The 11,870-nt window shown below is 35.9% G+C and overlaps 1 protein-coding gene across 3 annotated transcripts; it reads right to left on the bottom strand.

The window, feature by feature from the left end:
* Nucleotides 1-1,340: 1,340 nt before the first annotated feature.
* LOC104121446 (rac-like GTP-binding protein 5) lies at nt 1,341-5,843 on the bottom strand. Of its 3 annotated transcripts, none has more exons than XM_009633482.4 (8): nt 5,629-5,843; nt 5,268-5,461; nt 4,327-4,414; nt 4,124-4,233; nt 3,757-3,820; nt 2,070-2,134; nt 1,884-1,949; nt 1,341-1,803 (listed from the first exon to the last, which is right to left on the bottom strand). In XM_009633482.4, the coding sequence occupies exons 2-8, from the start codon at nt 5,364-5,366 to the stop codon at nt 1,699-1,701; spliced, it is 597 nt and encodes a 198-aa protein (XP_009631777.1). In that variant the 5' UTR covers nt 5,367-5,461; nt 5,629-5,843; the 3' UTR covers nt 1,341-1,698. The 3 variants fall into 3 exon arrangements, with proteins under 3 accessions (XP_009631777.1, XP_009631837.1, XP_070042239.1); XM_009633542.4 differs by having other exon boundaries at nt 5,268-5,487; nt 5,629-5,787; XM_070186138.1 differs by having other exon boundaries at nt 5,568-5,784.
* Nucleotides 5,844-11,870: the final 6,027 nt, after the last annotated feature.

Here is an 11,870-nt window from a genome sequence, read left to right as displayed (position 1 = left end):
TACCGGATATATATTCCTGAACAATATTTTTGAATATAGAATGCTTATAAATAAGTCAATGTATGCTCAACTTATAACATTCTTATCAAGATCTCAGTTAGGACTAATTAATTAACAATGAGATCGTCCATGCATTCTTTTTATAAAGATATTAACGCAATGGAGCAAGTCTCGTAACAAACCAAACTAGAAGAAATAAAAAAAAAGAGGAGAAATTAAAGAGACATAAGGTCATGATATATATATATATATATATATATATATATATATATATATATATATATATATATATAGAGAGAGAGAGAGAGAGAGAGAGGGGGGGGGGCAGATCCAATAATGAGTTCGTGAATTTGGCAGAATTCAATGATCCAACTCAGCTTATATGTGTGTGTATGCATGAAAATAGTATGCATGAAAATAACCCACTCTCTAACTCAGAACCAGCGGCTTTTTCTTAAAGCAGGTAAAGCAATAATTTTAGGCCCCATATTTGTGGATGCCTCATATTTTGTAACACATGATAGACTATATATAAGTTTTAAAAAAAAAGTTTAAAGTGAAGTAATAAGGTTTGATTTCTTTCTTTTTCTTTAACATATATAGAGAATAAGGATTTGCAACTATTATGATTTCTACCAAAGAAATTGCATTTGAAATAAATATCTAAGCCTAATTTCGTAAGAAACGTGTGACATATAGGAAAAACAATTTGATGAGAATGTTGATAATGAAATCTCAAAATCTCCTGAAGAATCTAATTACTTTTTATACATAATAGACAATGCTATTTTTTCACTTCAAAATAGATTTAAACAATTCGAAGCATATGAAAATATTTTTGATTTTCTATTTAACGATAAAAAACTGAGATCACTAGATGATGAAAATTTGAAAAAAAAATAGTCTTAATTTTGAATGTTCCTTAAAGCATAATAATCATATCAATAATGATGATTTAGATTTATTCTCTAAATTAAAAGTGTTAAGAAAAATAGTATAATTAGAAGATAACAGTTTAATTGATATACTCAATCAAATAAATTTTTTTTAATTCTTTTCCAAATGTCTATATTGCTTATAGAATAATGTTAATAACTCATGTTACCGTTGCTTCAGCAGAAAGAAATTTTTCAAAATTAAAACAGATAAAATCTTACTCAATGTTAAATGGATTAGCTATATCATTAATTGAGAAAAACTTATCGGGAGAAATTAATTATAAGAAAATTATTATTAACTTTGCATTTAAAAAAAAGTTAGCAGCAATACACACATTCTACATCAGAGAGCACAAAGCACAATTCACAACACCATAGGGCAAAATCTATGTGCAAGGAGTATTCACGCCACTATCTTTATGACATAGCAAATTCAACTTCTTGGACAATCTAAATCAGTATGTTCGGTTACATTTTAACAACACATAGTAGATGCAAATTCAAGGAATCATCACACAAGTGTTACATAATATATTACACAGAATCAACGCGAAACAGAGAATTTTGCACATCTGTATCCCCAACCATATGCGGATCACAAATATACATCTTGGCCTCCAATGTTACGGACAAGGCAGATTCATGCTTTCCTATCATAGTCAGTCAGGACTACCAACGTTGAACCTTACACTGCATTCTTTGAACTTGGAAGACATTGATAACAATCTACATCTCCATCACTTGTCTATTATTTCAGCAATCACAAGATAGAGCAGGCTTTTTGACCCTTTCTCTTCTTTTTCTTCTTTTGTTTGGGTGGTTGTAGAACCACCTTAATGGCAGCATCAAAAACAGCCTTCACATTCTGCAATTTAGGCAATAGAAATACGTAATTAGATAACTTGATAACTTGGCCACGTAGTCATCTTTGAATTAGAAAAGCACCTGTTGTGTTTTTGCACTACATTCAATGTAAGCGGAAGCACCAATCGACTTTCTCAGCTCTTCACCCTTAAAAAGAAGCATGTCGTAAGGTTCTGCTGGAGGAGCTAAGGCCCCCATAAAAATTTAATCCACAACAAAAAGGCCACATTGTGGTCTAAAACCACGACATGTAAAAAAGTAGTGTACCTGAGCTGTGGTAAGTGGAACAGCACCTGGATGGTCCAGGAAGAATTGCTTATCCTCTCGGAGATCTAAGTGGAAGCACATCAACAGTATTAGACCAAGGAACATGGAATTAGAAGAGAAGAAGCATAGAGGAGACAATGAGAAAGTAGGAGTTGGAGTTATCTAAACTGAACTTCAAGAAAGGAAAAGTTCAAATTGAGCGAGTCAAAAAACTGAAGGTATTTTCTAATATCTAAATAGCAAATGAGAAGGACAGACAGTATACAACGAAGTTCTCTATGAACTTGAATGTAATGTCCAGAAAATACATACTTACCGATTTAGGCTTACGAATAGTTTGTGAACTTTTAAATTCAACATTAGTACATTTGAATGTCAACATAGAATACAGTAAACAGCATTGTTTAAGTTCATTCAGGACTCCCATTCCAAAGCCCAAGCAATGTGTTTTCTAGAAGGACTTAGAAAAGTTTCTAGTCCTTATATTTTCATGGCAGATACATTCCAAGTCCAATATAGAGATAAAATAATGAGATTAGCTAGGAGATCTATGACAACCCTTATAATGACTCTATTCAAAAGTTAGGACAGTAAGCAATTTAAAACAATAAAACAATTGGGCACCCTGCAATTATTTAAATGAGAAACGGAACTTCGAACCAATACTTCTTTCTCGTCTATTTCAAATCTCAGTATGCAACAGATCACTTATCCTCAGAGACTTCTCCAGCAATTTGACAACATAACAACCTAAGTTATAGAAAAAGTGAGTAAATATGGGATCCAAAATTTGTTGAAGTTTCTTTGAATCACAATATCCTCTCTGCCTAGCCATATATAATTCACATTTTTCATCTGCTGACACCATAAATAGTTCTTCAGGGTTAAATCCAGTTAAAAGGCATCTAATTTCAACCAACGTATTTGCGTCCTACAAGTTCATGTTCAATCATCACTCTACTGAATGAACCGATTTAGTTTTATGGTTCAGCCGGTAAACAGCAGCATTTATCACTTCGGCTATCTGTTTCGTACATGAATAAACTGCCTATAACACCTGAAATGTTTTCATTCATAAGAACTTGCTGAGCTAAATGGTCAATAAAAAATCACATTATCATGATTTGCAGCTATTGATTTGACCGTTGTGTTACCAAAAGTAGCTGCAGTATCTACGATAGGCTCAACCTCTCAAGAAGGAGAAGACAAGGAGCAGTGAGTACATGCACATGCTAACTACTCATGCCACAGAGACAAATATATACAACTGAGAATGAAAGGCATCATTCATTCCATTCTCTATGACCCCAACCACAATTCTAGAGAGTAGCAGCAATATCACAATTGCTTTCGACTTGCCAAAAGAGGAACTTTTGTGACCCCGAACTTCCTACAGAGCTCTTTTTTCCCAATAAACAGCTAAACTTATTGACATAGTGATTCATGAGCCACCGCAAAAATAAACTCTCTTCAAGGATAGTCTTAAATTTCATGGCTTATCCAAATATAAAAGGCAAAATTTCCAAAAAGAGGATTAATCGTAGCTTAGGAAATGAAGATAAGTAGACCAAAATAATGGAAGGACAGATAAAAAGATACCATTCTGACCAACTAGCGATATTAGATAAGAAGAAATCAATCAGCTGTAGAATTAACAATCAAACATCATTAATTAGGATATACTAACCTAGCTTTGTTCCAACAAGAATAATTGGAACTCCAGGAGCATAATGCCTCAATTCAGGAATCCACTGAAATTCAATAGCAGGAAGATGAAATAATGTATTAGTGATTGTTGAATATCACCAAGCATACATATTACTCATTTTACTTTTCTGATAGGCAACTAATACTCATTCTTTGCTAAGAGATTGGCTTGTTTGACTTTTACATTTTACTGGATGTGCTACGAATAAGTAATGTAAAAGTCAAACAAGCCAATGTTATTCATGGGACCGACAGGATTCATTAATGTTCCCACATCATTGTTCATCTCCCGGTCAAGTACAACAGAAAACTGAAAGTTAGAGACAGGATACAGGAGAGGAACTCACCTTTTTGGAGACATTTTCATAGCTCGCTTTGCTAATGAGAGAAAATGCCAGTATAAATACATCTGCCCCCCGGTAGCTCAACGGTCTTAATCTATTGTAATCCTCCTGACCTGTTCAATAAAAAAGTAGAGGCAGTTGACGTGTGCGCCACACAGCAAAGGACAAAGAAAAGGATGAAACTGTCATGTGGGGAAATATTTTACCTGCAGTATCCCACAGCCCCAGATTGACAGTGCTCCCATCGACAACCACATTTGCACTAAAATTGTCGAATACAGTTGGGACGTAATCCTGTTTGTGGTGCAGCAGACAATTACCAAACATGAGCAATGCACACACCACTCACATAAATATAACTAGAACTTATAATCAGCTTTCTTATTGAAGTTTTTAAAGCATTTTCACTCTAACAAGTGATAACTTCAATTAAAAAACTAGTATCAAGTTAGAGACTGAACTATTAAATTCAAACCAGTATCTTAGATTGGTTTTGTGAAGTTTATTCCATCTTCCATGAGAGTTCTAATACTTCTTTTTTCGGTCCATACTCCCTTCTGATACCTTTAGATTATAAGTATATTTATCCTTTTGCATTTTAAGCGAAAAGGGGATTCTTTTATGCAAGTTATCACTGATGCACAACAAAAAACAGAAGACATCCTTTTATTGGTTGGTCAACCAAGTTGATAAGTAGCCCATCACGGCTGAGTTCACCACGACAATATTCAAGAGGTAGTTTCGGCTCCCTTTCCCTAGAGTACACCTCTCATGGTTTTCTCACCCCCCCCCCCCCCCATAACTTTAGTCTACAATGTACAAAATTAGTTCTTTTTCCCTTAAAATAGCCAAAAGATCCATTTTTTGTGGTAATTGAAAGTAAAAGTAAAACAACCCACTCTTAGACCGGGTGCCAAATTGAGTAAGCAAGTCATGATTCAAGAAAACATGTCGTTTTACTGAAAATAACTAGCTTAATTTGTTCTTTTGGGCGATAAACAGAAAGAGCATCATTTGGTCTAAAAAAAAAAAAAAAAAAATTTTTACCCACAGCTCCATCGCCAACGGTTAGGCTTATAAGAAAATGCCTGACAAATGTTTGACAAAATGCATAAAAAGAGAGATAGAGAGGTAAACAAGTACTTACAGTGGGAAATGTGTTGCTGGTATAGGAAATGAGAAGACAAGTTTTACCCACAGCTCCGTCGCCAACGGTGACACACTTTATGAACCTAGACGCACTCATTCTTCAAAACCCAAATCTCCCTTCTTACAATTTCTTAGCTTCTTCTTTTACCCAAAATCTCTTCGTTTATTCTATGAGTGTATATCCCTCTCCACCTACTCTTCAACCAAGGAGTTGTTTGCTGTTAGTTAAAATAGAAGTAAAATCCCAAAATGTTAATATAAACCCTATGAGGATAGAATGGGGAAAATAACACAATACCTAACTCAACAGCCACATTCATTGATGTAGAGACACACAAATAAAGAAATAAAAATCTCACCTTTATGACACAGAAGTGATGATTTTAATATGAATGAGGGAAAGAAGAATGGATATGAGCAGATAGTAGAGTTAAAAGGAGGAAAGTGAGAAGACAGAGAAAGATATAGCAGAAAATGGAAATGAAGAAAACCTCAAACCAGCTACAGAAAAAGACTTCGGATTTTGATTTTTTTTGTGTAGTAAATAAAGACAGCTTTGAGACAGCTATTTTTCGCTTTGAGAATTGAGATGCCACTTATATCATCCTATATTTTATCGCCACATAAACGATCCCTTTCTTTTTCTTTTTTAGATTTTCTATTTTCCGAACCAATTTTTATTTGAAATAATCCCCACAGAAGTGATGATTTTAATTATAATTAGTTATTAGTTATAGCCATTAAAGTTTATGGGTTTAAATGTAGTATTGAAGATCTTTCACATGATAGGTGTGTGCCTAATTTTCAGAGTCTATATTTTTCTTATCATTTTCTCGTGTGTAAGAAAACTTTATTTTTAAGAAGCATGTGAACTTACTTTAACACCCTTTGCAAAAATTTGATTGACTTAGAAAGATAAAGGAAGTAACCCTATTTGCTCATTACTTGAAAATGAATTTTTAATTTTACAACTTCTATATCAGCATACATTATTTCAAGTAAGATGCCAAATAAATTGAGTACATTTTTTTCTTAATAGTAACGCTTCAAAGGTAAAAGTCGCCTCTTAATATAAGGTTATAGGTGTAATTTTTCATATGTGAAGAAATAATATGTCTCATCCTTAAAGTGCAAAATATATAGAGTAATGAATTTAGCAATAATAAATTCATGATAAATTGATAATCCCCGTGTGCTCTTTTGTGACATGGCGATATTTACGTCCTTGGGATAAAAAACCTCGTAATGATGTTATTTTGTGTTCTTATGAACTTAAAGAGCAATTAGTCAATATGGAAAAGTTTTAATCAACCAATATTCAAACCACCATAATATAAATTTTACAAACAAAAAGAAATTAAACACTCTTTAAAGGTACATTCCGACAGTTTCCTACTCTGCTATTTCTCATAAATAACAATTCCATTAAGACGTACGATTGGGAAGAAGAAAAAGTTGGCTAGCTTGTGTGTTTAACAAGTATCCTATACGATAATAAGATACTTTTTAATATTTTACTCTCTTAATAATAATGTCATCACATTTAAGCATGCACCTATATTATACTCCCTCGAGTCCTTATATTTAATAAGTGATTTTTTAGTTTTTGACACACTCCTTAAGAAAATACGAACTTCTAAGGAAAAAAAGATGTATTCACTAAATTATCCTTAATTAATTGTTACCTTGATACATTGAGATATGTAAATAAGGAAAAATTTTGAAAAATTAAAATTAATTCCTTCTTGATTATGTGAAAGTACACTTATTTTGTACTAAAATAAAAAGAAAAAAAATCACTTGTTATGAACCGAAGAGAGTAAGTTATAATAACTTTAGCGGAGCTATATGTACCCCCATTACAACTCGTACAATTGGTAGATTGGTAACTTGGAGAATTAATAGTTTGGAGATTTTTTATTTGTCAGGTGTTCCTTAAATTTTGTAGGTACTATAAAGAAAGAAGAATTAACCTAAATAAATGAATAATTTAAACTTAAAATAGTCAACAGATGAATAATATATATATAGTCCATGCATAGTCAAATCTCTCTATAACATGCTCGTTTGTTCGAATATTTTTTTAATGCTATAATGAAGTGTTGTTATAAAAAATATATATTATAACATAACATGAAAAATTAATTTCAAAGAAAATTTGGATGTTTCAATAAAGTGTTGTTATGGAGGATGACGGTTATAGAGAGGTATAATTGTATAAATAAGAGAAATGATCGCATAAAGAAAAGATTTCTAAAATATTTGAATGGAGAATGCTTCTATATTTAAGTCTCAAAGTCAATGTATGCTCACCTTAGAACGTTCTTATCAAGATCTGAGTTAGGACTAATTAATTAACAATGAGAGCTTACCATTATTTCATTCATACATTCTTTTTAAGAAGACATTAACGTACGCAATGGCCCAAGTCACGTAACAACCAAATTAGAAGAAATAAAAAAAGGAGGGAAAGGACATAAGGTCATGATATACATATACAGTATCCGATCCAACAATGAGTTTGCGGATTTGACATAATCCAATGATCCAACTCAGCTTATATGTGTGTGTTTATGCATCAAAATATTATGCATTTCATAACTCACTTTGTGCTCAGAACCTATATATATAGCATCTAAGCTATGGACTCGTTACTGGATATATATACTTGAACAATAGATTCAAATAGGGTTTTTCTAACTACTTTTATGTCTCGTTAGTACTATTTTTGGACGAAGCCACAAAAGGTTTTGCATGGAGACGGGCAAACTATATCATAAATGGGGAAATCAAATAATCACTCAGACAAAGAAAATAAAGATGTTGACCTTTGCCTTCTTTCCAAAGCAAAGTTGAAGAGAGATGACATTGTACGTTGCAAGGAGCCAATGAGGTGGGGTTTCGATCAAATTCGTTTAATCCAAACTAACTCTCCTTAAAAAGAAAAGGTTTTAACTTTCTTAGATGCATTGGGTAATTCCGCGAGTCAAGTTAATCACATGAAAAAATATTACCTAACTTTTTTTTAATCAATGTTCGAATTAGAATTCAGGTCTCTCATGATTCTCATCCATTCATAGACCGGTTGGGCACAACTTTTGGTGCAAATAAAAAAAAGTTTTATTTTTATGCCATAACAAATAATTTGAATAAAAAACGCCAGGTTAATTGACAAGTAATTACGAGTGATCGTTTCTATAATTAGCAATATGTACTAAACTTAGAAAAGGCATGGTCATGACTCATGAGTGATGACATATGAGTGTCCGTTAAGCAATGAAATTCATCTTAATATGATATTATACTATTGGTTCTAAATGCATGGTAACAACACATGAGTGTCCATTAAGGTACATGTAATAATCATGGTAGATGAGAAGTTGGTGTTGGGTGAAAATGAGAGCCCCAAAGTTGAATACATTATTAGTTTTTTTGTTTCTCACTCGGTATTCAGTACATGTATTGGAGTCCGACTAAAATTCTAATAAAACACTCCCTAATAAAGGCGATTTTATATTCAGAACTTGTACTCAAAACCTCTAATTAAAGTTAAGAGAGTACTTATCACTTTACTACAAAATCATATTGGTGTTAAATATTTAAATGAGCCCAGCATCCGTGCATTACAAAGATAATATAGTAGGGCATCATGAGATCCTCGTGGTCCACTAAAAATTCTACTAGTACGTTAGAGTAGGTTTTGTATCTCTATGATGAGTTACACATTTGTTTACCCGAAAAATCGGATAACGTTAGATTTGTGTATGATTTTAAGGATATGCGATACAATTTGATATAAATCGTGTTAAGAAATAAAAATAAGTGTATTCTTGACTATGAGAATGAAAATAGTGAGCAAAAAGAACGAATAAGATAAAGTCAATTAAATACAAGGGGATCTCTTTTAGTATGAGAAGTGATCTTTTTGTTGCTATCTGTCCTGCCCTTAGCTTACAAGGACCCCCTTTTATAATAGAGGGTCATTACATTATTTATAACAAAATAATAAAATAAAGCATATAGTGGAAAACCCATGATGATTTGTCTCTTCCTCGATTCCCGCCAAGATTCTCTCCTTGGTGCGGTTGCAACGGCTCTTGTCTGTGAGCTCGACACTGGCTCGAACTCGATACTGGTCCGAACTCGATACTGGCCCAAACCCGTTACTGGGTCAGCTCTTCGGTCTTGGCTTGAGCTCGACCTTTGGGGAGGGCGTGGTGCATTTCCGACCTTGAAGCAACGCCTCGGGCTCGATAGGATTATCGAGCCGACTCCTCGAGCTGCCTTTGGACTCGAGGCTCATTTGTACTGCCTTCAGAGCTTACTCCCAAAATCCTACTCTAGCTTCTTGCCACTCGATCTCGATCGAACGTAAGAAAGCCGAAATCTGTTTTGACCGTATACAAATAGTCCCCTCGATTCTCATAAAGGATATGGTGAGAATCGACATGACCTTTGGCGGTTCGATCGGACAACAAGCTCACGTTTTATCAGGGACCGATTATGACGTATGTGATAGCTGTCCCGTCGATTTAGTTTTTCAAGGTATTTAATGCTTGTCAGATGATGGTCGGCCATTTCTGATACCGTATCGACATGATGCGAGCCTATAAATAACCCTTCCATCTAACTTTTACCACTTTTACGCCTTCACTTTTCCAAATTCTCTTATCTTTTCCCTTTGCTTTGTTGCTTTAGAGCCATCCACACTAGAGTTTTAGGTGCCGTCAATTTTTCACTTTCCTTTGCCTTTCTTCCTCTCATATCAATGGCTAAAACTTCGAAAACTGTACCTCAGAAGGAGAAAACTTCTTCTTCACGATCGTCCGGCGACAAGGCACCGGTGGAGCCGTCCGTTCTCGACTATGTTCCCGGCCCGTGCACTCTGAAGATCGATTTTAAGGTTGAGAATCCTTCATCCGTTCCGGGTCGATGCGAGCACGTGTCGATGTACATGTGCTCTATAACGGAGGGTCATCTCGAGGCCGTCAGAAAAGACTGCAACTGGGGTTCCGAGGTTGTGTTGCAGATTCCATCCCCCGAAGAGAGCGTCATCACCCATGTGGAGGGTTTTTTAAGTGTTTACACTTATCCCTTCACATTGGGTCCGGTCGACCCGGTGATCATCGATTTTTGCAAGAGATATTAGGTTACCCTTGGTCAAATTCATCCCTCTCTATGGCATATAGTAATTCTACTTCGCTTCTTCTCCACCAAAGCCGGAGGGTTGGATTTTTCCCTGAATCACCGCATACGGTTGTATCGGCCTAAAATCTTTTGAGGATTAATCAGACTTCATCATCGGGCATCAAAGGCTTTGATGTCGAGCATTGATGAAGATAAGGATCGGGGTTGGATGGGGATTTACATTCGGGTGAGGACCCGTGACCTTATTCCGGAAGAGAAGATGTCGTTCCCCGAGGAATGGAATTTCGACTGTAAGTTGTTCTCATAAGACGTTGCTTTTTGTACCCTTTCCTGATTTTTTCTGATGTCTCTTCCGATATACAGCTTCCCCTTGGATGCCACAAGCGGTGCCCGACCTCGAGGATTATATTCGAAAGTTAGCCTCGACTTTCTCTTATGCCAAACGCGCTTGGCGTGATTTGGCAAAAGGCAGATGGGAAGCCAAAAACCATGGTAAGGTTTTACTTCTCGTTTCCTTCGAAGTGTTCTTTGTGCTCCATTCGTTACCGATTTCCATTTACACAGGTGTAACCAAGGATGCCACTTTGAGGCCTTCGAGCGGTGAAGAAGGAACCAAGTCCCCGGTCCTGAAACCGGGGAAAGACAAGAAGCAAAAAGCTACCTCTCGGTCAGAGGGCCCCAAACCCAAAACTCGAAGGGTGAGGAGGAAGGCAATTGCCCTTTTGATTGACTCGGTCCAACGACTGAGAGAAGAAGAAGAGGAAAACGAAGAAGAAGAAGAAGAAGAAGAAGAAGAAGAAGAAGAAGAAGAAGAAGAAGAAGAAGAAGAAGAAGAAGAAGAGGAAGAAGGAGGTGTCTCGGCTTTGGTGACCCGATCTGCGAGAGCTATAGAGGTCACCAAAGTTCCTGAGCCGATGACGGCCGTACCAGACGGGGTTGACCCCGGGATCCCGAGTCTTGATCGGAATGCACCGAGTGATTCGCTTGGGGCTATGATAGTGGATTATTTGCCTTCTCTTCCTACCTTTTCTGAGGAGGCGTTAAAGGAAGCTCGAGAATTGAAGACCCCCGATATGGGCGGAGGCTCTAGTGCAGGGGATCCCTTTCGGGATTGCTTTACTGGAGTCGATGATGCTTCCGATATTGGAGATGCTTCTCTTCTACTAGAAGAGGCCCAACGTTTCATTACTCGGGTAATGATTTCGCTATACTTAGTTTCTTCGTTTTCTTTTTTTGAATTTGACTCATGTTCTTTCCCTACTGTGCAAGCCATTAGTAGGTTTCGAGTTGACTTCAGCCAGTGTGAGGTCGAGCTTTAGAAGGTCTCAGGGGAGAGAGACGCCTAGCGACTTCTTTGCAGCCAAAATGACGAGACTATAAAGGACTTCCAAGCGGATTTGGCTAAGGCTCGTGAAGAAGAGGCCGAACTTGACAAGCAGGTAAGTCGCGTTCT

The sequence above is a fragment of the Nicotiana tomentosiformis genome, chromosome 1 (assembly GCF_000390325.3).
Source record: "Nicotiana tomentosiformis chromosome 1, ASM39032v3, whole genome shotgun sequence".
NCBI lineage: Eukaryota > Viridiplantae > Streptophyta > Magnoliopsida > Solanales > Solanaceae > Nicotiana > Nicotiana tomentosiformis.
This window is presented reverse-complemented; position numbering and strand designations above follow the sequence as displayed.